Below are 27,499 nucleotides of genomic sequence, written 5' to 3'. Positions count from 1 at the left end.
ACAGGTGAAATTAATTTTAACAATATATTCTACTTACCTCAATATATCCAAAATATAATTTTTGTATGTAATCAGTATAAAACTATATATTGCTTCCTTTCTTGGGACCCCAGCTTCAGCCATAATCTGTCTAGCAGTTCTTAGCATTGTACTCGTGGGATTTCTTGTATCCACTTAACCATTTCTTGTATCCTACATCTTCTCTTCAGTTATTCTTTAATTTTGCTGGAGTACATACTCAGCTTTCTTAGCAAGGCACACGAAACATACATTTTCTGAGTCTTGCAAGTCTAAGTGTCTTTGTTTTTGTTTTGTTTGTTTTAACCTCTCAATTCATAATTTGACTTGGTATAGGATTCTAAATTCAAAATAATATTTCCTAATGTGATACACAGTTGAATGTTATATAACTTTAAATAAATTGGTTTCTTGCACTTTTAAGGGACTCTGCTAGTCTGGGAAATAAACCAAGAGACAGCATTGTTAAATATTTCATGACATTTTTTTATACCTACTATTTGTATTTTAGTTTCTTGGTTGATGTAAAATCCCAGTCTTAGTAGCAGAGAACTGACAATAGAAAACTTCCAAAACAAAGGCTTCAAAGAGGCAACTGTAATAAATAATGTTGCTAATGTTCTTTAATTAAAAGGAAAATATTAGTGTATTTCATACACAATGTTTCTTAATTAAAAATAAGTTAAGCTTTCCAAAAAATAACTTTCCCTGCAAACTCTGAAAGTATTGCTTGCGTTGTCTGCCAGCCTTCTTTGGCTGCTGAGCCATCTAGTGCCAGTCTCAGTCTCATTTCTTTAGAGATGACCTGTTGTTTCTCTCTGGAAGCTTAAAGATTTCTTCTTTTTTGGGGGGCGGGGGTTGAGTAACACCATTTCCTTCCAGGGCCTGCCTTGGGTAGAGCATAATTATGGAAAAGGACTGTCACTGGCACTAATCACTCTATCACACGACTAGAAAGTCCTACAGAATCTGAAATCCTGAGAAGTCCAGATCCACTGGAAAATATCTGTCAATCACAGAACGTTTTTTAACTTCAACAACATAGCAAAAAGTTTCAGCTTTGCTAATTTACCAAATCTCTTGGCCATCTTTTTAAAATCTTGTCTTCTTTCTTTTTCCCCTAAGCTAAAGAACGAAACAGCTTTAAAAATTATGTTTAAGAGTGTAAAGCCAAGATGACTGTTATGCTGTTAATGTTTAAAGTGTCGTCATTTCAGACACTCCAACTAACATGAACCGAAATTTTGTTAATAGGCTGTTGGTCATTTTTTAAAAACAATATCTTAAGGTATAATTTACATACTATAAAATTTGCTTGTTTTAAGTATACAAGTCAGTGAATTTTAGTTAAATTTACAGAGCTGTGCAACCATCACCAGGAATCCAGTTTTAGAATATTTCCATTAGCCCAAAGAGACCTGTCATGCCAGTTTGTAGTGACTCCTCCTTCCCACAGCAGGCAACCACTAATCTTCCTGTCTCTAAAACCTATTGAAAAACCAAACCTACTGCCTTCGAATCAATTCCAACCCATAGCGACCCTATAGGACACAGTAGAACTGCTCCATAGGGTTTCTTTATGGAAGCAGACTGCCACGCCACATCTTTCTCGGGAGAAGCAGCTGGTGGGTTCAAAACCGCTGACCTTTTCGGTTAGCAGTCGAGAACTTAACCACTGTACCACGAGGGCTCCTTTCTGTCTCTAAAGATTTGCCTTTTCTGGACATTGCATATAAATGGCATCATATACAGTGAAACCTGTAAGAGCTGGAAATCAGCAGGACTGCCCTGATTTTCTGGGTCTTGCAAATTTTCCACCTTTGACGGTACAGTCTTACCACTTTTCTATGGCTCGTTTTAGTGGAAAATACTTAAGAGTTTTCCTTCTCTGACAGATCTCTGCCTTATACAGGTTCTGACCTTAGTAAGTCTTACTGTACTATGTGATCTTTTTGTATCTGGCTTCTTTCACTTAGTATTTTTCCCCAATTTTTAAACTGAGATATAATTCACATACCTTAAAATTCACCATTTTGACATTTCTTTATTCTCAGTTATGAAATTTCACAAGGATGTGTGAAGTCCACCGCACCCCCCCCCACCCACCCCAGGCACTTGACAGGCACTCGGTTTTTGGTTTTCTTCATCTATTTTTTTTCCTCTTCATCAGCATTTTTTACAGATTTCTTGCTTGCCTTTTTCCCCTCTGTTCATTTTTCTTAAAACTCTCATTAGATGTCAAAACTCCTGGTTCGATCCTCCCTTTTTTCTTTGTCTTCTCTTTTCTGCCATTTTACATTTACCTCTAAAGTTGAGATCCTCAACTTTATTTTCTAATTAGTGTATTACATTGTAACATTTGAAAGTCATAGTTTTAATTTCTGAGAGCTGTTTCTTGTTCTCTGTCCCTTTTTCAAAGCATCATGTTTTGGTTTTATGAATACAAAATCTTGAAACTCTCTGAGGATGCTCATGAAGAAAAATCATTCCTGTTTCCTAAATTTTCTGTTTCTTCCAGGGTCTGCTGAAATATTTGGTCAGTCTATTCTACATGTGGGTGGGCCAGGGGATGGAGAAGAGGACAAGAAATGGTAGAGCTGTTGCACAGACTCAATGAACCCTCTATGTTGAACCTCCCTCAGTCCATTCCACCACCACCTCTGTAGCTTCCTTCTGGGTTATGGCCTCCTTCTCCAAAATATGATATAGGGATTAACCACATGGCCTCTGGAAAGAATACTTATATTCAGATCCTGACATGGGCACTTACTGAATTTGTGACCATAACCAAATTATTTTCTCTCTCTCAAATACCAGTTTCAGAATAAAAACAATTATGTCATCGAGTTGTTTGGATTAATGAGATAATGCATAGCTAGCATTTGACTTGGTGACAGGTACAGAATAAAATGTTCAATAAATACTTATTATAATCCACCAAAAGCCTCTCTGTTTCATGGAACTTTGTTGAAATGATTTATCCTTAATAACTTCCAGGACTCTACTGTTATTAGCTTATTTCTTCTTACAGTTTTGTTGCTTTCATTTTAACAGGGTCTCTGAAGAGAGATGAGAATGAAATGTATGATTCGGTTTTGTCGTACTGAACTGGAGCCTCTTTTAAATTTTTATTTAAACTAGGTAGCACATTTTTTTTTTAGCACTATACATACCCAGTGCACAACATATAATCTCCTTCCGGTCCTTGGCCTACAGCGGCCCTAGAATGAAATCTCTATGCTGTAAGCTCTAAATAAAGAACTTTCCTGCTTCTCTTCCTAAAAGTTTCAGAAATACTGGGGTCCAGTTGTACTAAAACAGTCGTTACAAATCTGTTACGATCATTGCTTTGCCGGATGTGTTTAAGTGTTCACCTATGGTCTAGTGGGGCGTAGGCAGTTCATCTACCTTCTTATAGGTGGCGCTGCAGAGCATAGCGCGCCCTACCGGAGCAGGCGAGACGTCTCCGTGAGGGGGCGGAGCCCGTGGGACAGAATCTGTGTGAAGCGTACGCAACGTCAGGGGAAGGAACAACTCTCGCCCCGCCCCTGCCAGCTGCGGTGCCCTGTGATTGGAGGGAGGAACCATCATTTGGCAGCGCCGTTGGGGTGGGAGGAAGAAGAGGGCCCTGGCAAAGGTGACGCTGTGGCGGCGGAGGTGCCGGGAGCAGAACGGACCCTGAGTGACAGTGAGCGCCTGCAGCGCTTCGGGTGCTCTCCCCTCATCTCTCCGCGGTGAATGGCGGCAGGATGGAGCACGAAGGGAGCGGCGGCAGCGGGGGGTCGGCTGGGCTCCTGCAGCAGATCCTCAGCCTGAAGCTAGTGCCGCGGGTGGGCAACGGGACCCTGTGCCCCAACTCCACTTCTCTCTGCTCCTTCCCAGGTACCGGCCACGCCCCGCGTCTGCGCATTGCGCGCTTCGCCCCCGCGCCGCCGGGCTGGTGGTGCGGGGCTCTCCTGCGCTCCGCGTCTGCTCTGGGGATCCCCTCGACCCGCCGACCAGCGTGGTGGGAGCCGTTTTCCTCCTGGAAGGAGGTGCTAGCTCCCTCTGCCGAGAGCTGGACGGTCCCCGGTCACTTCCTCGCCGGGCCACCCCACTGCGCCAGTGCTGGGGGCGAGGTCGAAGGGAGGGCCCGCAGGTGGATCCTGTAAATAAGGGGAGGGCGGAGGTGAACCTGGTAAACTAGAGGAGCTCGGCCACCAACCAAGCTGCTCATGCCGTTTGGAGTTTCCGAACATTCCAGGTTCGGAATTGAAGCCCGCAGAGCCCGGGAGGCGGCGGTCCCCGCCTTGTTTGGGGCGCAGATAGAGCCTGGCCTCTAATCGGTAGAAACTCCATTTGGGTTGTCCGCGAGGGCCTCTCGGCTTTCGCTTTCGCGGTGTGGATACTGAGTCGTTTGGGCCAGGGCGACTTTGGTGTCGTCGTTTCTAGGCGGCTCCAGGAGGTTGCCTGATGATCGCTTGTACCTCCAGCCATATCAGCACACTTTACCCGCTAGTCTTTCTAGGAATAACTTTGAGACCTGTTGCTGGGTGTCTCCCACTTACACATCCAAAATCTGTGACCCAGCTTCTATTTAACCCTTTTAACTCCTCCTCCCCCTGAAGCGGCTGCTGAACCTGAATTCAGGGTTTGGCAGAATCATAATAGAAAGCTATCAGTGCTCAGAAAGTTGAGAAATTATTTTACCTGGGATAATTAATAAAGACTTGGAGGGCGAGGGAGTTCTCAGTTATTTGTGTTGGACGCTTAAAGGCAAGAAGACTAACAAGTGGCTATTGAAGGTTGGAGTAAGGGCTTTACAGCAAAGTTGACTAATATCTTGACTTAGTAAACAAGAGAACATGGCGCTGAAACAGTGAAAAGAGAAGGATAGAATTACAGACTACAGTCTTAAACAAGACACCTGTGATTTTTCATCCACTGGGCAGCAACTGCTAGGCACCGTTCAGTGGACAAGGGGGATTTGCTGTGTATCTCCTGCCTAGCAGTTCTCTCCAACAAGTTTGTGGTGTAGCTGATATGATAATTCAGTGGTATAATTATTGCCTTCCATGCTGGAGACCTGGGTTTGATTCCTGGCCAGTGCGCCTCTTATGTCAGTGTGTGTTCTATGATGCTTAACAGGTTTCAGCAGAGCTCCAGACTAAGGCAAACTGGGAAGAAAGACCTGGTTACCTACTTCTGAAAATCAGCCAGTGAAAACCCTATGGATCACAACAGCCTGACCTGAAACCAAATCACTGGAATGGTGCAAGGACAGGGCAGCATTTCATTCCATTGTGCTTGGGGCCATGAGTCAAGCCGCTTAGAGCCCAGCTAACAACAACAACGTTGAGGCAGATGCAGATGTTAGCTTGGAAATAGCTAAAATGATAATCTGGTAGCTCAAATTGTTTCAAAAGATCTTGGGATCACAGTTGACAGTAATAACAAAAATACATGGCATTCTGGAGACCTTATCTGAAAAATGAATTGTTCAAGCAGTTTTTTTTTTTTTAGGCACTACTGGACAAGATTAGTCTGTTTTTGTGTACTTATTTTTTACCCCTACTATTTGTTTTGAAAAACTTCAAACCTACTGAAGTTTTGAAAGAATAGTACAATAAATGCCCAATATACCCTTTATTACATTATTAGTATTTTGATACTTTTGTTTTCTCTCTCTAAAAATTTGCGTGTGTACATATACACATATGTCTGCATGTATATATGCACACACATTTTTACTTTTTGCAGAACCATTTGCAAGTTGTAGACATCATGGAACTTAACCCCTAATATTGAATATGTATCTAAAACAAGGACATTTTTATCATAACTACAGAACTATATCACACCCAAGCAATTTAGCATTGATCAAATAATGTTATTTAATGTACAGGTTTTATTTAAATGTCCCCAGTTGTCCAAATTTTAGGCTTTTTTTTTTTTTAACTCCAAGATCTAATCAAGGATTATGCATTGCATTTATTTGTTATGTCTGTTTGGTGTCATTTAACCTAAAAACATTTCCTCCATCTTTGTTTCAATTTCTTGAGATTGACATTTTTGAGATGTTCAGGCTAATTGTTTGTAGATGTCCCACAATCTAGGTTCCTCTGATCATTTCTTCATCATTAAATTCAGATTAAATGTTTTCGATCAGTATATTACAGAGGTGATACTGTCCATTTCCCAGTGCATTACATCAGGAAACATTTAATGTCCCTTTAGTGATAATTGTAAGTTTGATCACATGGTAAAAGTATTGTCTACCAGATCCTCCACCAAAAAGGTGCCTTAATCCTTTCATAATTAGTAAGTAGTCTATGGGGTGATACTTTGAAACTGTTTAGTCTGTCTGGCCTTCGGTTATCTGTAAGAAAAGATTGAGATATAAATGGATTTGGGGAGATAATTTAAACATTATGTCATAGTAGAGCATCTGTAGCATAGTAATTGTTTTGCTTTCAGAAATTGGTCTGAAAACATTAAGCTGCAGTATGTACTTGAGTTTATGGATCCTATGGATACATAATTTCAGGGTGTCAATCAGCAGGGATCATTGATTCTGCAAGTACACACGTGGTCAAGCACAGACTGTGGGCTGGAAGTATAAACACCCGTGAGGTGTAGCCCTTGACCTCAAGTTGATCAGAATATGTGGTGGGTAAATACCTCCTTGTTTGTATTGTCTCATCTTTAGCTGGAATGGTGGATCTAATAGGTGATCCTCTTTGAGGCACCAAAGCCTGCTTAAAATGAATTCCATTCATTGTCCTGACTCTAGCATAGATCATTTTGGCCCCACAGAAAAGGTCGCTTGTACTTTATGCAAACTCATTATGGAAAAATCATTGCTCTAAAATATTCTATGGTTCATCACCATCCGGGAGCTTTGAAAAAAAAATTTTTTTTAACTGCGTTTGCATTTTAGCCATTTAGATTTCTCCTGAACACTGTTACGGATTGAATTATGTCCCCAAAAAACATGTGTTGTAAATCCTAACCTCTATGTCTGTGGTTATAATTCCATTTGGGAATGGGTTGTCTTTGTTATGTTAATGAGACAGGATTAGTGTAGGGTGTATTTTGAGTCAGTCTCTTTTGAGATATACAAGAGATTAAATAAGCAAACAGCAGAGATGGGGGAAGATTGATGCCAAGCCACATAGAGATTTCTAAGGAACCAGAAAACAAGCTGTAGAAACAAGTACCTTCCCCTAGAGCTCACAGAAAGAGAAAGCCTTCCCCTAGAGGTGGCGCCCTGAATTTGGACTTTTACCCCCCTTAAACTGTGAGAAAATAAATTTCTGTTTGTTAAAGCCATCCACTTGTGGTATTTATATTATAGCAACACTAGATAACTAAGACACCCTCCTTATCCCAAGTTGTTCACATTTTTTTGTTGTTGTTGTCATCCTTTTTAACAAATCTGAATGCCAAGAAAGGCAGATCTTTTTCTTGTGTCAGGAATGATATTCTATTTTAAAACGTATGAATTCCAATAAAATCAATGTCAAAGTGTATTTTCTGAGTTGTTAGGTGCCATCAAGTTGTTCCAACTCATAGCGCCCCTATGGACAACAGAAATACTGCCTGGTCCTATGCCATCCTCACAATCATTATGCGTGAGCCCATTGTTGCAGCCACTGTGTCAGTCCATCTCATTGAGGATCTTCCTCTTTTTCATTTTTTCCTCTGTTTTTTTTTTTTTTTTCATAATTGTACTTTATAGAAAGGTTTACAGAGCAAATTAGTTTTTCATTAAACAATACACCTACTGTTTTATGGCATTGGTTGCCAACCCTATGACATGTCAACACTCTCCCCTTCCCGACATTCTTGTCCTCTCTTGCTTTCTCATTCTTGCCTCTGTGCTAGTGTGCCCATTTAGTCTCGTTTTGTTTTATAGGCCTGTCTAATCTTTGGCTGAAGGATGAACCTCTGGAGTGACTTCACTACTAAGTTAAAAGGATTTCTAGGGGCCATACTCTTGGGGTTTCTCCAGTCTCTGTCAGACCAGTAAGTCTAGTCTTTTTTCCTGAGTTAGAATTGTGTTCTACATTTTTCTCCAGCTCTGTCTGGGACCCTCTATTGTGATCCTGTAAAAGCAGTCAGTGGTGGTAGCCAGGCACCATTTAGTTATGGTGGACTCAGTCTGGTGGAGGGTGTGGTAGTTGTGGTCCATTAGTCTTTTGGAGGGTCTACCTCTTTTTTGCTGACCCTCTGCTTTACCAAGCATGATGTCCTTCTTCAGGGACTGGTCCCTTCTGATAACATGTCCAAAAGCATGAGAGAGGAAGTATTGCAATCCTTGTTTCTAATGAGCATTCTGGCTGTACTTCTTCCAAGACAGATTTGTTCGTTCTTCTGGCAGTCAATAGTATACTCAGTGTTCTTCACCAATACCATAATTCAAAGGGATCAATTCTTCTTCGATCTTCCTTATTTATTGTCCAGCTTTCACATGCATGTGAGGTGATTGAAAACACCATGGCTTGGGTCAGGCACACCTTAGTCCTTAAAGTGACATCTTTGTTTTTTTTTAACACAGTAAAGAGGTCTTTTGCAGCAGATTTGCCTAATGCAAATGCATTGTTTGGTTTCTTGACTGCTGCATCCGTGGATGTTGATTGTGGATCCAAGTCAAATGAAATCCTTGACAACTTCAGTAGTTTCCCCGTTTATCATGATATTGCTTATTGGTCCAGTTATGAGGATTTTTGTTTTATGTTGAGGTATAATCCATACTGAAAGCTGTGGTCTTTGATCTTTGTCTGTAAATGCTTCAAGTCCTCTTCACTTTCAGCAAGCAAGATTGTATTATTTGCATACCACAGGTTGTCAATGAGTCTTCCTCCAATCCTGATCCCCCTTTCTTCTTCATATAGTCCAGCTTCTGAAATTATTTGCTCGGCGTACAGATTAAGTATGGTGGAAGGGTACAACTCTGACCCACACCTTTTCTGATTTTAAACCATTCACTATCCCCTGTTCTGTTCAAATGACTGCCTCTTGGTCTAAGTACAGGTTTCTCCAAAAAGAATTAAGTGTTCTGGAATTCCCATTCTTCACAATGCTATCCATAATTTGTTGTGATCCACACAGTTGAATGCATAGTCAATAAAACACAGGATCTTTCTGGTATTCTCTGTTTTCAGCTGTAATCCATCTGACATCAGGAATGATATCCCTTGTTCTGTATCTTCCTCTGAGTCCGGCTTGAATTTCTGGAAGCTCACTGTCAATGTACTGCTGCAACCACTTTTGAATGATCTTCAGCAGAGTTTTACTGTGTGTGATATTAATGATGCTGTTCAATAATTTCTGCATTATTTTGGATCACCTTTCTTTGGAATGGGTGCAGCTATGGATCTTTTCCAGTCAGTTGCGCAGGTAGCTGTCTTCCAAATTTCTTAGCATAGATGAGTGAGCACTTCCAGTGCTGCATCCACTTGTTGAAACATCTCAATTGATTTTCTGTCCATTTCTAGAGCCCTGTTTTTTTTTTTTAATAATTTTTATTGTGCTTTAAGTGAAAGTTTACAAATCAAGTCAGCCTCTCACATATAAACTTATATACACCTTACAATATACTCCCACTTACTCTCCCCCTAATGAGTCAGCCTGCTCCCTCCTTCCAGTCTCTTCTTTCATGACCGTTTTGCTAGTTTCTAACCCCCTCTACCCTCCCATCTCCCCTCCTGACGGGAGATGCCAACATCGTCTCAAGTGTCCACCTGATCCAAGTAGCTCACTCCTCATCAGCATCTCTCTCCAACCCATTGTCCAGTCCAATCCATGTGTGAAGAGTTGGCTTTGGGAATGGTTCCTGTCCTGGACCAACAGAAGGTTTGGGGACCATGACTGCCGGGATTCTTCTCGTCTCAGTCAGACCATTAAGTCTGGTCTTTTTATGAGAATTTGGGGTCTGCATCCCACTGTTCTCCTGCTCCCTCAGGGGTTCTCAGTTGTGCTCCCTGTCAGGGCAGTCATCGCTTGTGGCTGGGCACCATCTAGTTCCTCTGATCTCAGGATGATGTGGTCTCTAGTTCATGTGGCCCTTTCTGTCTCTTGGGCTCATAATTACCTTGTGAACTTGGTGTTCTTCATTTTCCTTTGATCCAGGTGGGTTGAGACCAATTGATGCATCTTAGACAGCCGCTTGTTAGCATTTAAGACTCCAGATGCCACACTTCAAACTGGGATGCAGAATGTTTTCTTAATAGAATTTATTTTGCCAATTGACTTAGATGTCCCCTGAAGCCATAGTCCCCAAACCCCCGCCCTTCTGGAGCCTTGTTTTTTGACAATGCCTTCAGTGCAGCTTGGACCTCTTCCTTTAGTACCATCGATTCTTAATCATATGCTACCTCCTGAAATGGCTGAAGTTGACCAGTTCATTTTGGTACAGTAACTCCGTATGTTCCTTCCATCTTCTTTTAATGCTTCCTGCATCATTTAATATTTTCACTGTAGAATCCTTAAGTATTGCAGCTCGAAGCTTGAATTTTTTCTTCAGTTCTTTCAGCTCAAGAAATGCCAAGTGTAGTCTTCCCCTTTTGTTTTCTATTTCCAGGACTTTGCCCATTTTGTTATAGTAGTTTGTCTTTTCCAGCCACCCTTTGAAATCTTCTGTTAAGCTCTTTTACTTCATCATTTCTTCCTTTTGTTTTAACTACTCTGTGTTCAAGAACTAAGTTCAGAGTCTCGTCTGACATTCATTTTCATCTTTTCTTTCTTTCCTGTTTTTTTTAATTTTCTAAGAGTTAAACTAAAACCCAGTAATGTTTTGGTTGTACCATTGCTGGAATCAAGAATGAGTCACACTTGGACCAGTCATTTATTCATTCTCAGTAAATACTTGCTAAGTGTCTATGGATGCCTGACATGTTCCAGGCAGGAAGTGAAGATGCAGCAGTGAGGTAGTGAACATCCTAATGGGGAGAGAAAGAGAAAATAAATAAACCAAAAAAGTTTGGAATGGAATAGCTAGTGGTGAGTGTTAGATGGGGTAAAGGGATAGTAAATGGGGGTGTGTGTACTGGGAGTGGAATGCCCTTTTCCATAAAGTGATCAGGAAGCCATTTGTGATGGTGACACTGGAAAAAAAGTCTAAAGGAAGTGAGAAATAAGCCATGCAGCTGTGGGGGAAGGCAAGGGAGCAGCACGTTCAGAGGTTGTGGACCAGACAGAAACTGCAAGGTGGCCACTGTGGCTGGATGGAACAATGTGGCCAAGGGGGTGAGGAAGAGGTAAGGTCAGTTTCTGGAGGGACTTGTTAAAGGGTTTTGAGCAGAAAAGGGATGATCAGATTTCCTTTTTTTTTTTTTTTGTAAGTGTACAATTCGGTGGCTTTTAGTATATCCACAGTGTTGTGCAACCATCACCACCATCAATTTTAGAATATTTTTATCACCCTAAAAGAAGCCCTGTACCATTTAGCACTGACTTTTTTTTTTAATAATTTTTATTGTGTTTTAAGTGAAAGTTTACAAATCAAGTCAGTCTCTCACACAAAAACCCATATACACCTTGCTACACACTCGCAATTACTCTCCCCCTAATGAGACAGCCTGCTCTCTCCCTCCCTCCACTCTCTCTTTTCGTGTCCTTTTCGCCAGCTTCTAACCCCTTCCACCCTCTCATCTCCCCTCCAGGCAGGAGATACCAACATAGACTCAAGTGTCCACCTGATCCAAGAGCTCACTCCTCACCAGCATCCCTCTCCAACCCATTGTCCAGTCCAATCCATGTCTGAAGAGTTGGCTTTGGGAGTGGTTCCTGTCCTGGACCAACAGAAGGTCTGGGTGGGGGCCATGACCACGGGGGTCCTTCCAGTCTCAGTCAGACCATTAAGTCTGGTCTTATGAGAATTTGGGGTCTGCTTCCCACTGCTGTCCTGCTCCCTCAGGGGTTCTCTGTTGTGTTCTTTGTCAGGGCCCTCATCGATTGTAGCTGGGCACCATCTAGTTCTTCTGGTCTCAGGATGATGTAGTCTCTGGTTCATGTGGCCCTTTCTGTCTCTTGGGCTCGTAATCACCTTGTGTCCTTGGTGTTCTTCATTCTCCTTTGATCCAGGTGGGTTGAGACCAATTGATGCATCTTAGATGGCTGCTTGCTAGCGTTTAAGACCCCAGACATCGCTCTTCAAAGTGGGATGCAGAATGTTTTGTTAATAGATTTTATTATGCCAATTGACTTAGATGTCCCCTGAAACCATGGTGCCCAGACCCCTGCCCCTGCTACACTGGCCTTCGAAGCATTCAGTTTCTTCAGGAAACTTCTTTGCTTTTGGTTTAGTCCAATTGTGCTGACCTCCCCTGTACTGTAGCACTGACTTTTTAAGAAGGCTTGCTGTAGGTTTGTGTGAAGAATAGATGGAAGGCCAAATTAGGACAGACAAAATCTGCTCAGGATAGGACCAAGAGACCACTGGGATGACATAGGACAGAGGGCACACTCAGAAACCAGGGATGAGAGGACGTTCAGCCAGTAGTATCAGGAGAGAGACGTGGCAGACTACAGGTAGTAGTACTGATGGCAAACCATCATTGTCAGCGAGGAGCAGAGGGGACAGATGGATCTCCTGGCAGGTGGGTGGAGTTTGGCAAGAGAGGAGCCGTATAGCAGGCAGTGTGAAGAGATGCAGGCTGCTGGGTGATTAACATCAGGGCAGCCCAGCATCAAGTTGCCAGACCAGGTAGGACTCCAGTCCCCAGGAGGACTGGTGTGATCTAGTTAGAACTCCGGCTTCAGAGGCACTGGCCATTTGTTGTTGGAAAGTAGGGTAAGGACAGAGTGGGGATGGCTGAGTAGTGAGCCTCATGGTGTCTTCTTGGTTTGGGCGCCCTCCATTCCTGCTGAATGGCCTGGGGCCAGGTTAGTCTTACAGCTTGGCTTGAGAATTGGGTGCTCCAGTTGTGGAGGTTATAGGGACAAGGAGCAGGCCATTACAAACCAGTTTTGTTAATACAGAACTCACCAAGACAAGTCTGCTGTCTGTGGCTTTTCTGTTTAACTGAAATGTGTGTCTGAAAATATTTTCTTAAAGATATGAGCTCCTTGAGGGCAGGGATCTTTGTCTTTTTTTTATCATTGTTATGCCTAGCATATAGAATGTGCTTAGTATGTTTTTGATTAATGAATGAACTCTTGGTGCTTACATATGTTTCCTATGGCTGCTGTAACAAAGTGCCACAAATTTAGTGGTTTAAAACAACACAAATTTATTATCTTACAGTTTTGGAGGTCAGAAGTCCTAAATGGGTCTTACTGGGCTAAAATCAAGGTATCAGTGAGGCTGTGTTCCTTCTGAAAGCCCTAGTGGAGGGATACTTCTTTGCCTTTTCCAGCTTCTAGAGGCCACCTGCGTTCTTTGGCTCCTGACCCCTTCTTCCATCTTCAAAGCCAGCATCATAGCATCTTTAAATCTCTCGTTTTGATCTTCCTGCCTCACTCTTATAAGGAACCTTGTGATTACATTGGGCCCACCAGATAATCCAGGATAATGTACCCATCTCAAGACCCTTAATTTAATCACATCTGCAAAATTCCTTATGCTATATAAGGTAACATATTCACAGATTTCAAGGATTAGGATGCGGGTCTGCCTGTCACAGTGCTTAATCTAATTTTTTATTTGTACTCTTTTTATTACTGATTAATTGTCTGATTTACACTTCAGCGTAGGGAAGTGATGTGACTTTAGTTGCCAGTGGAAACAAAGATGAAGATAATGCATTTGATTTGAAGCAGTGAAAAAGAAAACACTTAAGATATATAGAAAAGATGCTTCTGTATATTGTGTTGAACCAGGGAAATGCAAAGTACTGTATGACTATCGATAAATAGCTATTAAATAGATGGCAAATTAAGGTGCATTAGATTAAAGGGAAATCACTTAGTTTTTTAAATAGTGTTTTATTGATCAGGGTTTGTATTTGCTCTTAGAGTGCTGTAATAATCTCATCAACCTGAGTGTTTTTATAAACTGTACTACTCGTCTAATAAAACTAAGCTTTTTTCCCCTAGTTGAAGTGATTTAAATGATGCTATATAAAATAAAATATGTAGTCACTGAACTAGCTAATGGATGTGGTTCAGGGTTGCAGGAGGGTGCTGCGTGCCTCTCCTTCTCAGAGACTCAGTGAGTGCTAGTCTGCTGTGTCAGTTCCTGTTTGCAAATAGACCTTGGAGCTTTCAGGAAAATCAAGATTTGGGCTGGTAGGCATCCTGGGGCAGGTGCTGTGCTCCAGGGGAATTGGGAACTGGGTAAGTGTCAGGGTAACACACTTTAGTGTCCAGGCCTCACTTTTATGGAAGGTACCATCTTAATTTGCCTTGTCAGATGCAGGTCTGGCCTCCCAGTGTCACTGCCCCAATGGTTTTGTGGCAGCCAGTAGGAAGCCAGGTTCCAGCAGGGGCCCAGGGGTGGCGGCAGACAATGGCCAGGAGGGTAACTGCCCTGAATTCCTGGAGACAGGCTTGCATCCCATTTGTCTACCCCTGAGCAGTGGCTTGCCTGGTGTCCTCGTAGAACTTTCTACAGACTGGATGTTAGAGTGGTCAAAGTCTTAAAGTGATTTTGTGGGTGGCTGGAGCCCTAGTGGCACAGGGTAAACAGCTCAGCTGCTAACCAAAATGTCAGTGGTTCGAATTCACCGGCTGCTCTTTGGAAACCCTGCGGGGCAGTTTTGCTCTGTCCTATAGGGTTGCTATGAATTGGAATCACCTTGGCAATGGGTTTGGTGTTTTTTTTGGTGAGGACCAAGGAAGTGAAGATGGTGCTTTTCTATTGTAGAAGGGAGTTACAGAGTGCTGTGTCGTGACTTGGAGGGGGAGCTGAAACTGGGTGGTGTACAAGGTGCTATAGGCTGTCCTGATTAAGCCAGGGTGCAACAGTGGCTGCCCAGGTAGCAGGGATTCGTGGACGCTGGAGGTGGCTGCCCTGGAACAGCAGCACTGGAATCTGGTGGGTGCTCATTTAATGGGGAGAAGTCATACCTGGATAGCAGACACTGAACCTCTGGAGCTGCTGCCAAGAAGAGAGGGTACCTTCCCTGGGCAGTGAAGGCAGAAATAGCTCAGGGCCCAGTGGTGGCTAGAAAGGAGGCTATGGTATTCCTGAAGAGGTGGGGGCCTTAAACGCTGAGGATGCTGGCAATATTGACTAGTAACGAAAGAGGTGGTTTCTTCCTTGGCGGGGGGGGGGGGGGCGGGGGGAAGGGCAGCATTTGAATATTTGTTTAATGTGTGTATACATGTTTAACTTTTCAAGCTTGGGACATTGTGATTTAATCACTTTATACTCCATATTGTGTGATTTTAAACCTTTACTTTTACAGAAACTGCCAACAGCATCAAACAAAATAGAGCAACTTTAACAGTATTATAAAATTACTCAGAAGATATATCTTGTGTTGAGCAGAAAAAAAGTTCTCACGAATGGTTTGAAACCTTTTGCAGTTCTCTGATAGTTTTTTTTTACCGGATCAAAAGTGCCAGAATACCCTTATGTCATTTGTTATTATTGATAAACATTGTGCCCTAGATAGGGGCACCCCCTGATCCTTTAATTAAGAACCATTGATCCCCGCCAAAAAACAGAAGAAGATTCATTGATCCAAAACAAGACCCAGGTACCCTAATTTAAGTATCTTCAGAATGTGATATTAATTTTGAAGCTCTCTTTGACTCAAAACTAGCCAAAAACTTGAGCAATCATCAGTGACAACGTTAAGGATAGCTTGAGGGGATTTGATGCCCACCCCTAATCTCTGTCAGTCCCTCAGAAGCCTCTAATAAGAATAAAAAGCCCATGTAAACTAAATAAAGACTTTTTAAAATAAAACTGTTATTTTAATTAATCTGGGAAAAAGCCACTCACACAACGGTGTGTTTACAGTGCACACTTGGCTTCAAGAAAAGCCCTTGCGTTCTTTTTTGTTTGTATGTTTTTACAAAAATGGGGTCTTATTCTACATACTGCTCAGCACCTTGCCTTTTTTTTTTTTTCACCTCCCGTTATGACTTGGGCATTTTACCCCATCAATGTATATAGATCTGTCTCATGTTTTTATGTAATTGTGTAACGTTCCATTATGTGGATGCACCAAACTGTGTTTCACAAGCCCTGTAGACAAACGCAGTTGGTTTCCAGCCTTGGCTATTACAGACAGTGCTGCTAGGAACCTCTTGTTACCTCTGATCTTGTCTACATGCATATTCTTATGGGATATATTCCTGGCAGAGTTGTTGTGGCAAAGGGTATGCACATTTGACTTTTTTTTTTGATACATGCTTTCACATTACCCTTAGAAGGTTTTCTAGTTTGTATTCCTACTGGAAGTGTAGGCTGGGGCCTGTGAAATAATGTCCTGACGACCCTTTACTAATCAAAAACTTTCCAGGTAATTCTAGGGCTTTCATGTGGTTGTCCTTAGTCTGGTCTTCAGAGCCCACCATGTCTGACCCCACCTGTCTTTCTAGCTTTCACTCCTGTTACTCTTATAAACCCTCTGTTTCAGCCGAGTCAATGTTTTTTAATTGGGGGAGTTTTGCCCCCCACCCCCCCCCACCCCCCGCCCCGGAATATTGAGCAATGTCTGGAGACATTTTTGGTTGTCACAACTGGGGCATGCTACTGGCATCTAGTGGGTAGAAGCCAGGGATGTTGCTCTATACCTTCCAATACACAGGACAGCCCCAACCAATGACAAAGAATTATCCGGCTCAAATGTCAATAGCGCCGCAGTTGAGAAATCCTGAGTTAAGCTGATCACTTATTTCTAAAATTGCCTGTGACTTACCTGTCTTGAGCCAAGGACAGAAAAAAAGATTTTATCTACTGTTCCACCTCTATTCTACCTGTAATGAGTAGCTGGAGAGCTAGCTTGAGGAGTCTAAAGCCTTTTCTGGGCTCACTGGGGGAGAACACCGTGTCTGCCATGTACCAAGCTGCAAAGTCACTTGGGGATTGTTTCTCCTTTTTTTTTATTTTTTGTATTTTCCAAGGTGCTGCATATGTAGTTTTTTATGCATAGCTGGTGATCAGATATTTTAATGTTGCCTGAATGATGGTCATCTTAAGAATGATTAGAGGTTCTTCCTAGGAACCAGAGCTTCTCTTCTAACCCACCCTGTCACCTCCTGCCATTTGTCTTTAAGCCAAACATTTACATTTTCTGGTATTTATTTCACATCTTAAAGTACTTTGATATCCTAATAGAAAGCAACATCTTCATATTTTTTCCACTGCCTTTAAAATGATTGTTGAATGGATGTAATTGTGTGACTTTTCTATTTTAAAAAACTGATTAATCAAAAAGGTCAATGGACATTGCATAGTGAACTATCATTGCGGATTTTATGGAAGGGAAATTATTTAAGGTCAATTTTTAAATCTAAACGAACCTCTTTTCGGCGTTTAGGGGTAGAGGTAGCTTGTCAGAGGTTGGACCACTTCTGTTAAGGCCCAATAGTAAATATTTTAGGCTTTGAGGGCCATGTGGTCTGTCACAACTGTCAGTTCTGCCATTGCAGCTTGCAAGCAGCCACAGACTATATGCAAATAAATGGGTGTGACCGTGTTCTGGTAAAACTTTATGCATTAAAACAGGCGGCAGCCTGCTGGCCATATAGTTTGCTGACCTCTGCTTTAAAACTGCCTGTATTTGGATCTTTGACTGATGAAGCTACATAACATTTTCAAAACTAAAAAGTTTTGAAAATGGAATGACAGGGTATGATGGGTACCCTTTTATAATGATTATACTTTGGTTGTCTTCCTTGTAGAGATGTGGTATGGTGTGTTCCTGTGGGCACTGGTCTCCTCTCTCTTCTTTCATGTCCCTGCTGGACTGCTGGCCCTCTTCACCCTCAGACATCACAAATATGGTAGGTTCATGTCTGTAAGCATCCTGTTGATGGGCATCGTGGGACCAATTACTGCTGGAATCTTAACAAGTATGTTAGACATTAAAATACCAGTCAAAATGTTTAATATAACCAGTCAGCTCATTTCAGGCCCAATTTAGTGATATATCTGAATAGGATGAAGGAAAAAGAGTAGCTTTTAGTCACAGGTCCTGTTTTTAATGTGTTGCTTTTTTTCTCACCTCTGGTACCCCATTATTTGGCTTCCTAAGTCATATTTTCCCATTGGCTTCAGGGGAGTCATGTTAAGCTTTGTGAGATAACGTTTTGTGAGATAGGTAGGTCACTAGCAAAGAAAAATATTTGTCCTGTAGGAAACTACTGCTTCTTTATTGCCAGCCTTCACTTAACTAATGGGCAAGATGGTTGGTGAATTACCTTAAGTTATTTAAGTGTGATTACTTCAAGGATGGGAGAATAATTCTAGTGACAAGAATTCTTGTTTAGGGAAAGTACCTGTTTTGCATTCCGGTTATTTTTTTTTTTCTTCTCAGGACTTTCTGAAGATTAATTGGAGTTCCATTGATACAAATTTTTTAAACCTGGGTTTCTTTTTTTTTATTTTATTTTGATCATGTCACAGGACACAGTTACAGGGATGAGAATAAGTTTATTTTTAAGCTCATAATTAAATATAAATAATATGTTTGTTTTATGGAAATGAAAAATTGTAAATAAGCAAAAATTAAAAATCCCTAAGTTATAACCGCAGTTTACGTTTTAGTGTATGTGCTTTCTAGGTATATACATATAAACATAAATACATTTTTTAAAAAGAGAAACATGATAGTCCTACTAATTTTTCACCTTAGTTTTTTTCCCTGTGAATTGAAACTTTGAGCTTCCAGCAAAGTGCTCGCTCAGCTTCTTTGGCTTGAGTGTTTTTGAGACAAAGCGGCCTAGTTTCCCTGTGTTCTGTAGACGCGATGAAGCCTTTGTGATAATAAGGGGAGAGGACCAGTTTTCTCCTGTCTACTTTAAGGAGTTTCCATAAGTGGCCTTACATCATATTTTTAATTATATCACCTACTGCTGCTCTTTAGGGACCCTCTGCTCCATTCTCCTTTCTGGCTCCCAGGAGCTGTCTTCAATGTTCTCATCTAAAATAGGCATAACAATTCCTACCTCATATACTTATGTGATGATTAAATGAGATAATGTATATACAAAGCACTTAGCATAATACCTAATGCATAGCAATTGTGCAATAAATGGTGTGTTCATTTCCAACTTTAAGGCTTTGTTGAATAGAGGTTATTGCCTTCCTGTTTCGCTGCTCTTTTTGGTATGCTCTTTCTTCCCTTCTTCATCAGCCAAATCCTACTTTAGGGCCCTGTTCAAGTTCCTTAAGCATCTTTCTACCAGCCCACTATTTTTGGAGCTAAATTACAGAGGGGCCCAATAAAATATATGTGCCTTTCAGATATTGGTAACACAGTATATGCGTTGCCACTGGAGGTGGGCATTTTAAAGTCACAAATGTTCAAGGCAACCAAAACAGGTATTGGTTAACGTTGTTCTTTCTTTTTGTTAAAATATGTTAATAAACCTTCATATCACATAATGTGTGTAGACATTTGATTAAGACACTATGTATTGTGTTGCATTATTCAAAACAATTTCACACTCGTACCTTCTGTCTTGTGTCCTCAGCTAGATTCTGAGTCCTATGAGAATATGGATCATACCTTATAATACAAAGAAGTGTTCTGTAAATAATACTACTTGAATGAATGAACACACTATGACCAAGGATACTTTTGTTTGGAGCATTTTGGGGGTGGGGGTCATGTGGGAAACTTTGGATCTATTCTTTTTAAGCCAAGATTCCATTTGTTTTTTTGGTGCAATGCTAAGTCCCTGTAGCAATTCAGCTGTGTATCTGGGTAGATACAGATGTTTTTATTTGTTTTGTTTTCCTAATTTCTAGGAAGTTATAGTGACTAACATCATAAAAAAGCAATGACATGGAAAGCAGGAAGGAATCCCTGGATATCTCTTCCCTCATACTCTTGAGTTAAAAATAACGCTATAGGTATAGAGGCCCTACCTTAGAGTCCCCCTCTCTTCTTCTCACCCATTTACTACCCCCTCCATCCATTTTTTGAAAGGAGCTCTGAGTATAGGAGAAGGTGGATCTGGGATTCCCTGGGACCTCTCCTGAAGCATTTCTTGCCCAGAAGTGTTTTAAATTAATGTTTAAATTCGATGTGATTTAATTTAATCACACAAAAGATCTTTGTCACTTGCTGTCAAAAATTTATTAGGTACCTTTTAAATGTTAGGCACTGGGCTAATTGACATGGGGAATAAAGGGATATTTTTGAGTTCGTAATTAGGTCATGTGGGAATTGCTGTCTTCTTGATTTTGTTTATTATTTCCACAGGATTTTATTCAGTAAATCTAGAAGACTCAGTTTAAAGGAGTCGCTTTTAAACACCTAAAAGCATATATCGGTGATTTGCAAGCCATGAAGAATACTTAAAACCTAGAGTTGTTAGTAGAAAGCAGGAAAAGAGAACGTTTCCACAATATGTGAACTTTAAAAATCTGGACCATTCTATTTATGGTAGAATTTTAAGTGCTGTATTTTCCTGATTGTTAACTTTGATTTTTTCTTTTCTTTTTTTTTTTGTAAATATTCTTGAATTTTTAAACAGGTGGAGCAATTGCTGGTGTTTACCGAGCAGCAGGAAAGGAAATGATACCATTTGAAGCCCTCACCTTGGGCACTGGGCAGACATTTTGTGTAGTGGTGGTTTCCTTTTTACGGATTTTGGCTACTCTATAGCGTACGTCCTTATGCTGTGATGCCAAGAAAATTTAATAAATAAACCCAAGATACAGAATCCTCAAAAAGAATACAGTATGGAATGTGATATTTTCTTATTTCTTCAAATGGAAGCAAATTGGATGAACAGAGAGATGAAGGATGACATCTCAGCCATTTCTTCAATTCAAAGCTCCAGGAATTGAAGATCTTTTTGGATTCCTATCGTTCTCAACCAAAAGAAAACATGTTGCTTGGCTTTCTTTTTAATAGATATTTAATTTAAGCAGCTTTATATCTTTACCCAAGCCAGGCCAGCAGGGCTCTGGGTTGGCATCCCTTACACTGAAATGTATAATATTCTGTGAGAAAATGCAATGTTGCATCTTCAGAGAAACTACGGGCAATATTGGTTTATTTTTAAGCAGAGCATAGTATTCTAAAATCTTAGTTGATCTAATTTTGGTTAAAATATGGTAAATTCTGCTTTTGCTACATTTTCATGACATTAAGTGCCAAGTAAGTTTTGGCTGAGTATAGCTTTGAGAACAAATTTGGTTACATATAACAGGAAAAAAAGGAAGTGTGACAAAGGATAGTGGCTTTGGCTCTACGGTTTAAAGAAAAAAGAGATAACTATTGAATGATGTGACATTTTGTGGAGAGCCATCTTGAACTCTGATTATTTAACATATTTTAAAAGATGTGAATTTGTTATTTTAAGAGATGTGAATTTGTAATTGAGACCTCCCCCCTACTCCCAAATCCCTGTACCACATTTTCTTATCTTTTTAAGCTTTTATTCTTTTCAGTTTTTTTTTTTAGTTTAGTTGGAAACATACCCTATTTAACTGGCTTGACTTGAAAATTTTAAGCCAAATTAGTTAGGTCATACTTTGGGCATTGAGGCACAAATAAGAAGATACTTTAAACATTCTGTAAAAGTTTTTCTTAGTGGGTTTGGTTTATTAATGAATCTTGAGAAATTTTAGACGTGCAGTTTAAACTAGAGTGAGTGGTTATTGATTTCTTGGTCTTAATATGTGGTTACCTAGTAGAGGCTGCAGCCCACTTTTGCAGTATTGGGTGTCAACTCCCAGAAAGTGCCCATGTCTGATTTTCAGATATGCCCAATCTGCCCTTTACATTTTCTTTAAGGAGAATTTGTACCCTTCAAAAGAATTAAATATCAGAGTTTTTAAACTCAATTTTAGCTATTTTAATTTTAATTCTGTTGCCTTTCTTTTTCATTAAAAGGCCTGAAAACTGTGACCTTCAAAAGGGAAAGAATTACAAAAATTAAGTACCTAACTAGACCCTTACCACCTAAACTGTTTTATATGGCATACTGTCAGTGTTGTTATCTGTTTTCAGAATAGTTCTTGGTAATTAAATCTGACTTTTTTTTTTTTTTAAGTCTGACTTTTTAAAGGGAAGTTTTTATTATGAGAGTAAGGCTAATGACCCATGAGGACACGTGCACGTGAACTTATCTGTTCCATTTAAAACAACTGGCACTCTGGCTTCTGATTAAAAACAGCAGGATGGACCATTTACCAGGGAAAGTCAGAGAGAAAAATTGCAGATCACCAAAATTAACTGGACATTTTCTTTTTTGACTAATTAAGCCATTAGACCATTTATCAAAACTATATGTATTTTTTTTAACATTTTATTGTGGCTTGGGTGAAAGTTTACAGAGCAAATTAGTTTTCCATTCAGCAATTTATATATCAAAATTGTATTGACGTATACTTAGGTAGGTGGAAATAATTAGAGTTGGATTGCAGGCAAATGCCCTTACACATTGCCCAACAAGATTACTGTCCAATGCTCAAGTCTTCCTTCCAAGCAGATTTTTAGTTCAGGACTCCCATTTTCCAGTTCAAGGAGCTATCATTTTGAAAAGTATCCCTTCAGTTTAAGAAATCTGGGAAAGTTGTATCATTTATTCTGGGAGATGATTTTCATAGCCTCTATTGAAAGATGCATTCTCTTAGAATTTTTGCCTAAAACATTCTTTTGGCTATAACTTCACAAACTATTTAAACCTTTGGGTCATTAGTTGATGCCTCCCCATCTCCCAATACTATTTTTTTAACATGTTGATCTATGATTAAAATGTTTGGTTATTTCAAAATTAAGGCATTTTGAAAGGTATCTTTGTTTCCATCTGTTTCCTGTTTCACATATTTTGATTATCCCCTCTTGTAAGAAACTTCAGATATAAAATGTATCTTCAAATTATTGAACGTTTCATCCATCCCAATGTGTGAAGCATTCTCCCATGAATAAATGTATGTAGAATTGATAGAGATTAAGCTACGATAGCTTGAAGTAAGTTTTCAGGGAGAAAGTATTTCAGTGATAAACAAAAAAAATTCCTTCCTGTTTTTTATTCGTTTTAATTTCTTGTCTCAAATACACAATTTTTGGGGGGGGGGTGGTTCAGATGGAAAAATATTGACATTTGTGTTAAACATTTTATCTTACTGTATGTAGTTTTTTGAGGATTTTCACCGAAGTCTTTCTTAGAGACATATGCAGCCCACCCTGCTTCCCAGCTGTGCTTCCATTTTTCCTTTTGAGGTGGTGAAAGCACTTTGTGAAAACTTAAGTCCATATACAAAAGTGTAATGATTATTCCAAGAGAAAGATGTCTGTCTTTCTCCAACCTGCCTTCCACTGTGTGCTATTAATTTATTTTTTTGCAAAAAAAAATTACTTCTTATGAAATGTTTAAAGTAGTAAGAAAAAGTTCATGCATATAATTACCTTTAAATCCTCCCTTATATTTTTAAGTTTTTAAATTGTACATTGGCTTTTGATTCCAATGTTCTTTCTGGCTCCTCTGATTTAAGTTCTTATTACACTGCAGTGCATACCAGCCTTCCCTAAGGAACAATTTCCTGGAATGTGAAGCTCTGGTGCCATTAAGTTATCCATGTGCAGAAAGTTTTGTGTACATGCATTTCTTGTTTGTGCACTTCGTAAGGCTGGTTGTGACTAAAATCAGCTTAACTTTTTGTATTAGATTATTTCACTAACTGCTGCAGTCTAAATGATCAAATCTTTGTATAACGGAAAATTATTTAAATTTTATTTTTCTACTGACATTTCTAATTCTGGTAAAATGTTTATCAATAAAGAATTACTTTCAATTCTGTGAGCTGGAATTGTATTTCTTTTTCAGTGGTCAGTGAGTTTAATCTTTTGTAATAAAGTTGTCAGATTTGTTTCATGGCTTTTTTATAACTTAGTACTTAACATATATGTTTAATTGTTTGCTTTATGTTCAACTTTTTACTAATTTATGGTAAAATTCTTGTTCAAAGATGTGATTAAACTGTACTTAACTGTGAACTTTTGAGTCTTATTAACTCCACTTTGTGGGCCAATGAAAACCTGCAGGAGCATAGTTCTATTCTGACACACATGGGGTCGCTGAGAGTCTGAGGCCACTCCCAGCAACTGTTTTTAGTGTACACTGCAGACCTAGTCTGATTCGGGGCATTAATGAGGGGCAATATTCAGCGGAAGAAAACCTGCACAGCTGTACCTAGTATGAACAAGTAGCATGTTGTCAATGTCATCTGCATTTGCTTCTGCTCATTTGCTTCCATAATTGAATTATAATTAAAATTTGTATTGTGGTGAAAATATATTGTACGCCACTTCAATTTCTACAAGTACAATTTAGTGACATTGATTATTATTCAAGTCGTGCACCCGTTCTCGCTATCCTTTTCCAAATCATTCCACCACAATTAACAATGTCGACGGCACTGGGTACTGGGTTTTTAAACAAAAACTCCCACAAAAATTGTTAATCTGAAAAAATAATAAAGGTTATATGTGGTTGTACTTACATGTGTGTTAACTTTAGGAAGGATCCCTGTGAATGTTGTCTGACTTCTAAAATATTTCCAAAAACAGGCAATTTTATTTAAGAACACTTGTCAAATCAACGCGATAAGGCAGCGCTAAAGACTACGAGCTCCAGCATGCACCGCTTCCGCGCGGGGTCCTGCTGCTCCGGCAGGCGCCTACAGCAGCGTCCGTCTGGAGGTGTTGGCCCGGAAGTGTCGTGATTCCACCCATGTGGCGTTCTGCGCGTGCGCAAACGCTGCCGCGCCCACCGTGGCTGCTATCGCGGCGGGAGCTCTGTGGTCTCTCCATAAGAGACTTGCCGTTGAGGGTAGCCTCTGTGGTCCTGCCAGTGGGCTTGCCGCGCGTGGCAGAGACATGGAGGAATTCGACTCCGAAGACTTTTCCACCTCGGAGGAAGACGAAGACTACGTGCCGTCGGGTGAGCGATACCGCCTGAGGCGAGCGGCGAATTACCCCGCTTCTCACGTGAGCCGTGCTAGGTCCCCGTGTGCCCTGGTCCCGAGGGGACAGGGGAGCTCAGTCTTCGAGCGTTCCCACCCCTCAGGCCCCGCGTCCTCCCCCGCTGGCCCCGCGCAGCCCTTCACTCTCGGAACGTGCGCGCGAACACATCCACGCAGCAGCTTCCGGGGCCTGGCTTCGACCGAAGCGCGGGAACCAGCACGTGAATATGGCCCTGTCTCTGGGGAACAACGTTGCGGTTTCTGCATGTCTACGTAAGGCGACCCGAGCGTTGGAAGTTACCGTCAGGGCTTCTGGCCTGAAAAAGCCTGAGGGAATTGCTAATTACCACCCCGAGGGTAGATCAGTGAAGTTTGCAAACCCCTGGCCCTCGTGGGCGGGCGGGCCTTACCCAAAAGTGATCTGGTTGGTAGAAAGTTCACATGATTTGCATTTTGCCTCTTCAATTAATCGACTCGACGGCAACGGTTTTTTTTTTTTGGTTTTTGGTTCTCTTCTCAGGACTTTGTTTGGACTTTAATTAGGCATCTCAAATCTAATGTGGCCAAAGTAAATCTTGCCACCCAAGTGTTTGCCTTTCCCCATTTTGCACCTTCCCCAAACTTACCCATCTCATCAAAACTGTCTCAACCCGTGCAAAAGCTCAGGTTAAGAAACCTAGGAGTCAGGTTGTCTCTTCTGGGACAACCCATCAATAAGTTGTTTTGTCCGTGTGGAGAATTAGTTTCTCACCACTTCCTCACCACACTTGTTTGATTTTGAACTACTATTATTCTTCCTAGGATTAGCGGGCTGCTTCCTAACTGGCTTCCCTGATTCCCATCTTGTTCAAAAACAGTCTGTTCTTATGGTACTAACCAGAGTGAACTTTTTAATACTAGTTTTCATTTTAATTCATAGTGAAATTTTTCGAAAGGCTTGTTTTGAAAACCACCACTTCTCCCCGCCCCCCCCCCCCCCCATTTCTATACAGTCTCCACAGGGAGCTGCTTTTTTCTTCTCTTTTAGTATTTCTATTGTCTGATTCTAAGTGGTTAAGAGCTCAGCTGCTAACTTACAAAAGGTGGGCAGTTCGAATCCACCAGCAGCTCCTTGGAAACGCTATGGGGCAGTTTTCCCTGTCTTACAGGGTAGCTTTGAGTCGGAATTGACTTGATGGCAACGGGTTTTAACGGGTATTGTCTGTTGACGTCCCCTTTGGAAGATAGAGTTTTTTAGCTCTTTTTAAAACCTCCACTGACCTCATACCCTGGAAGTCCCTGGGCAGTGCAGATAGTTAACGTGCAAAAGATAGGAGCCTGGAACCAGTCCACCCAGAGGTTCCTTGGAAGAAAGGCCTGGCAGCCTACTTCAGAAAAGTCAGTGATTGAAAACCCTGTGGAGCACAGTTGTACTCCAAAACACATGGGGTCACTATAGGTTGGAATCAACTCAGCTGATACTGGTACCTCATTTCCCTCACTCAACACACACCCCGTTCTACCTTCAGCCTCAAACTCTCCATCCTGCCATTTTACCAATGTCTTAGTTTTGGTTAGGTGTATATTCAGTGTTTTATTTTTTTGTGATGACTGTGTGAACATCATTTACAGCCAAACCATGTGATATATTGTGGGCACCTTTCCTTTATAACTTGGTTTCTCTACTGTTAATAACTGACATTTTTGTTGTTACTTAGTTGTCTGCTTGCTACTAATTTGATTAAATGTTCAAAGAATTGTGTAAATTATCTCTCATGATACTCAGATTCATCAGGTAATTTTTCAGTTTCGTCGGGCCTGCTCCAAATTGACTTGGTTGCCCGCTGTGCCTGTTGCAGCTTTAAACCTCAGCTCTTCCATTGCCATCACCACTCTGGGTGTTCCCTTTGTCTCCCTTCTGTGTTGGATTCTCTGTTCCTTAGGTCCCACGTTGTATCTAGTGGTTTCCCATTGTAAATGTGCATTTCCATAATTAGTGGCAGTCTTCTGCCGTAAAGATTGTTGTTGTTAGTTACTGTTGAATCGATTTGGAATCATGATGATCCCATATGCGCAAAGTAGAACTGTACTCATAGGGTTTTCTAGGCTGTGCTCTTTCAGAAGCAGATCGCCAGGCCTGTCTTCCAAGGTGCCCCTGGGTGGGTTTGAACCACCACCCTTTTGGCTGGTAAGATTATAGCCAAGAAAACCCTATGTATAGAGCAGTTCTTCTCGGTAACAAATGTGGTCACCGTGAGTCTGAATCAACTCTATAGCAACAAGGTAACTGTCTTTTCGGGTGTCTGTTTACAATCCGTATATCTTCTGTGGTGATGTATTTATTCAAATCTTTGCCCATTTTTAGAAAATGGGTCGTTTTTCTTATTGCTGAGTTTTAGAGTTCTTTGTATATTCTGTATACAATTCCTTTATCAGATTTGTGTTGCAAATATTTTCTCTCATTTTGTGGCTTGTCTT

At 40.8% G+C, this 27,499-nt stretch overlaps 2 protein-coding genes across 4 annotated transcripts in view; both read left to right on the top strand.

Annotated features, from left to right (window-relative positions):
* The first annotated feature begins 3,609 nt into the window (after positions 1-3,609).
* On the top strand, positions 3,610-24,322 carry TMEM170A (transmembrane protein 170A). 2 transcript variants are annotated; one of them, XM_049864994.1, is made up of 3 exons: positions 3,610-3,900; positions 17,800-17,901; positions 20,602-24,322. In XM_049864994.1, exons 1-3 carry the CDS (start codon positions 3,768-3,770, stop codon positions 20,730-20,732), a joined length of 366 nt encoding a protein of 121 aa, XP_049720951.1. In that variant the 5' UTR covers positions 3,610-3,767; the 3' UTR covers positions 20,733-24,322. The 2 variants fall into 2 exon arrangements, with proteins under 2 accessions (XP_049720951.1, XP_049720950.1); XM_049864993.1 differs by having other exon boundaries at positions 17,800-17,970; positions 20,602-24,321.
* Positions 24,323-24,813: 491 nt separating this feature from the next.
* Positions 24,814-27,499, top strand: part of CFDP1 (craniofacial development protein 1) — a 145,153-nt gene continuing 142,467 nt past the window's right edge. For both annotated transcript variants that reach the window (XM_049864991.1, XM_049864992.1), the window contains exon 1: positions 24,814-25,020. In XM_049864991.1, coding sequence (XP_049720948.1) covers positions 24,957-25,020 — 64 coding nt within the window. In that variant the 5' untranslated portion in view covers positions 24,814-24,956. The remainder of the gene's footprint in view (positions 25,021-27,499) is intronic.

The sequence above is a fragment of the Elephas maximus genome, chromosome 21, assembly GCF_024166365.1.
Source record: "Elephas maximus indicus isolate mEleMax1 chromosome 21, mEleMax1 primary haplotype, whole genome shotgun sequence".
NCBI classification, from domain to species: domain Eukaryota; kingdom Metazoa; phylum Chordata; class Mammalia; order Proboscidea; family Elephantidae; genus Elephas; species Elephas maximus.
The sequence above is the reverse complement of the archived record's forward strand: the minus strand, read 5'-3'. Positions and strand labels throughout refer to the sequence as shown.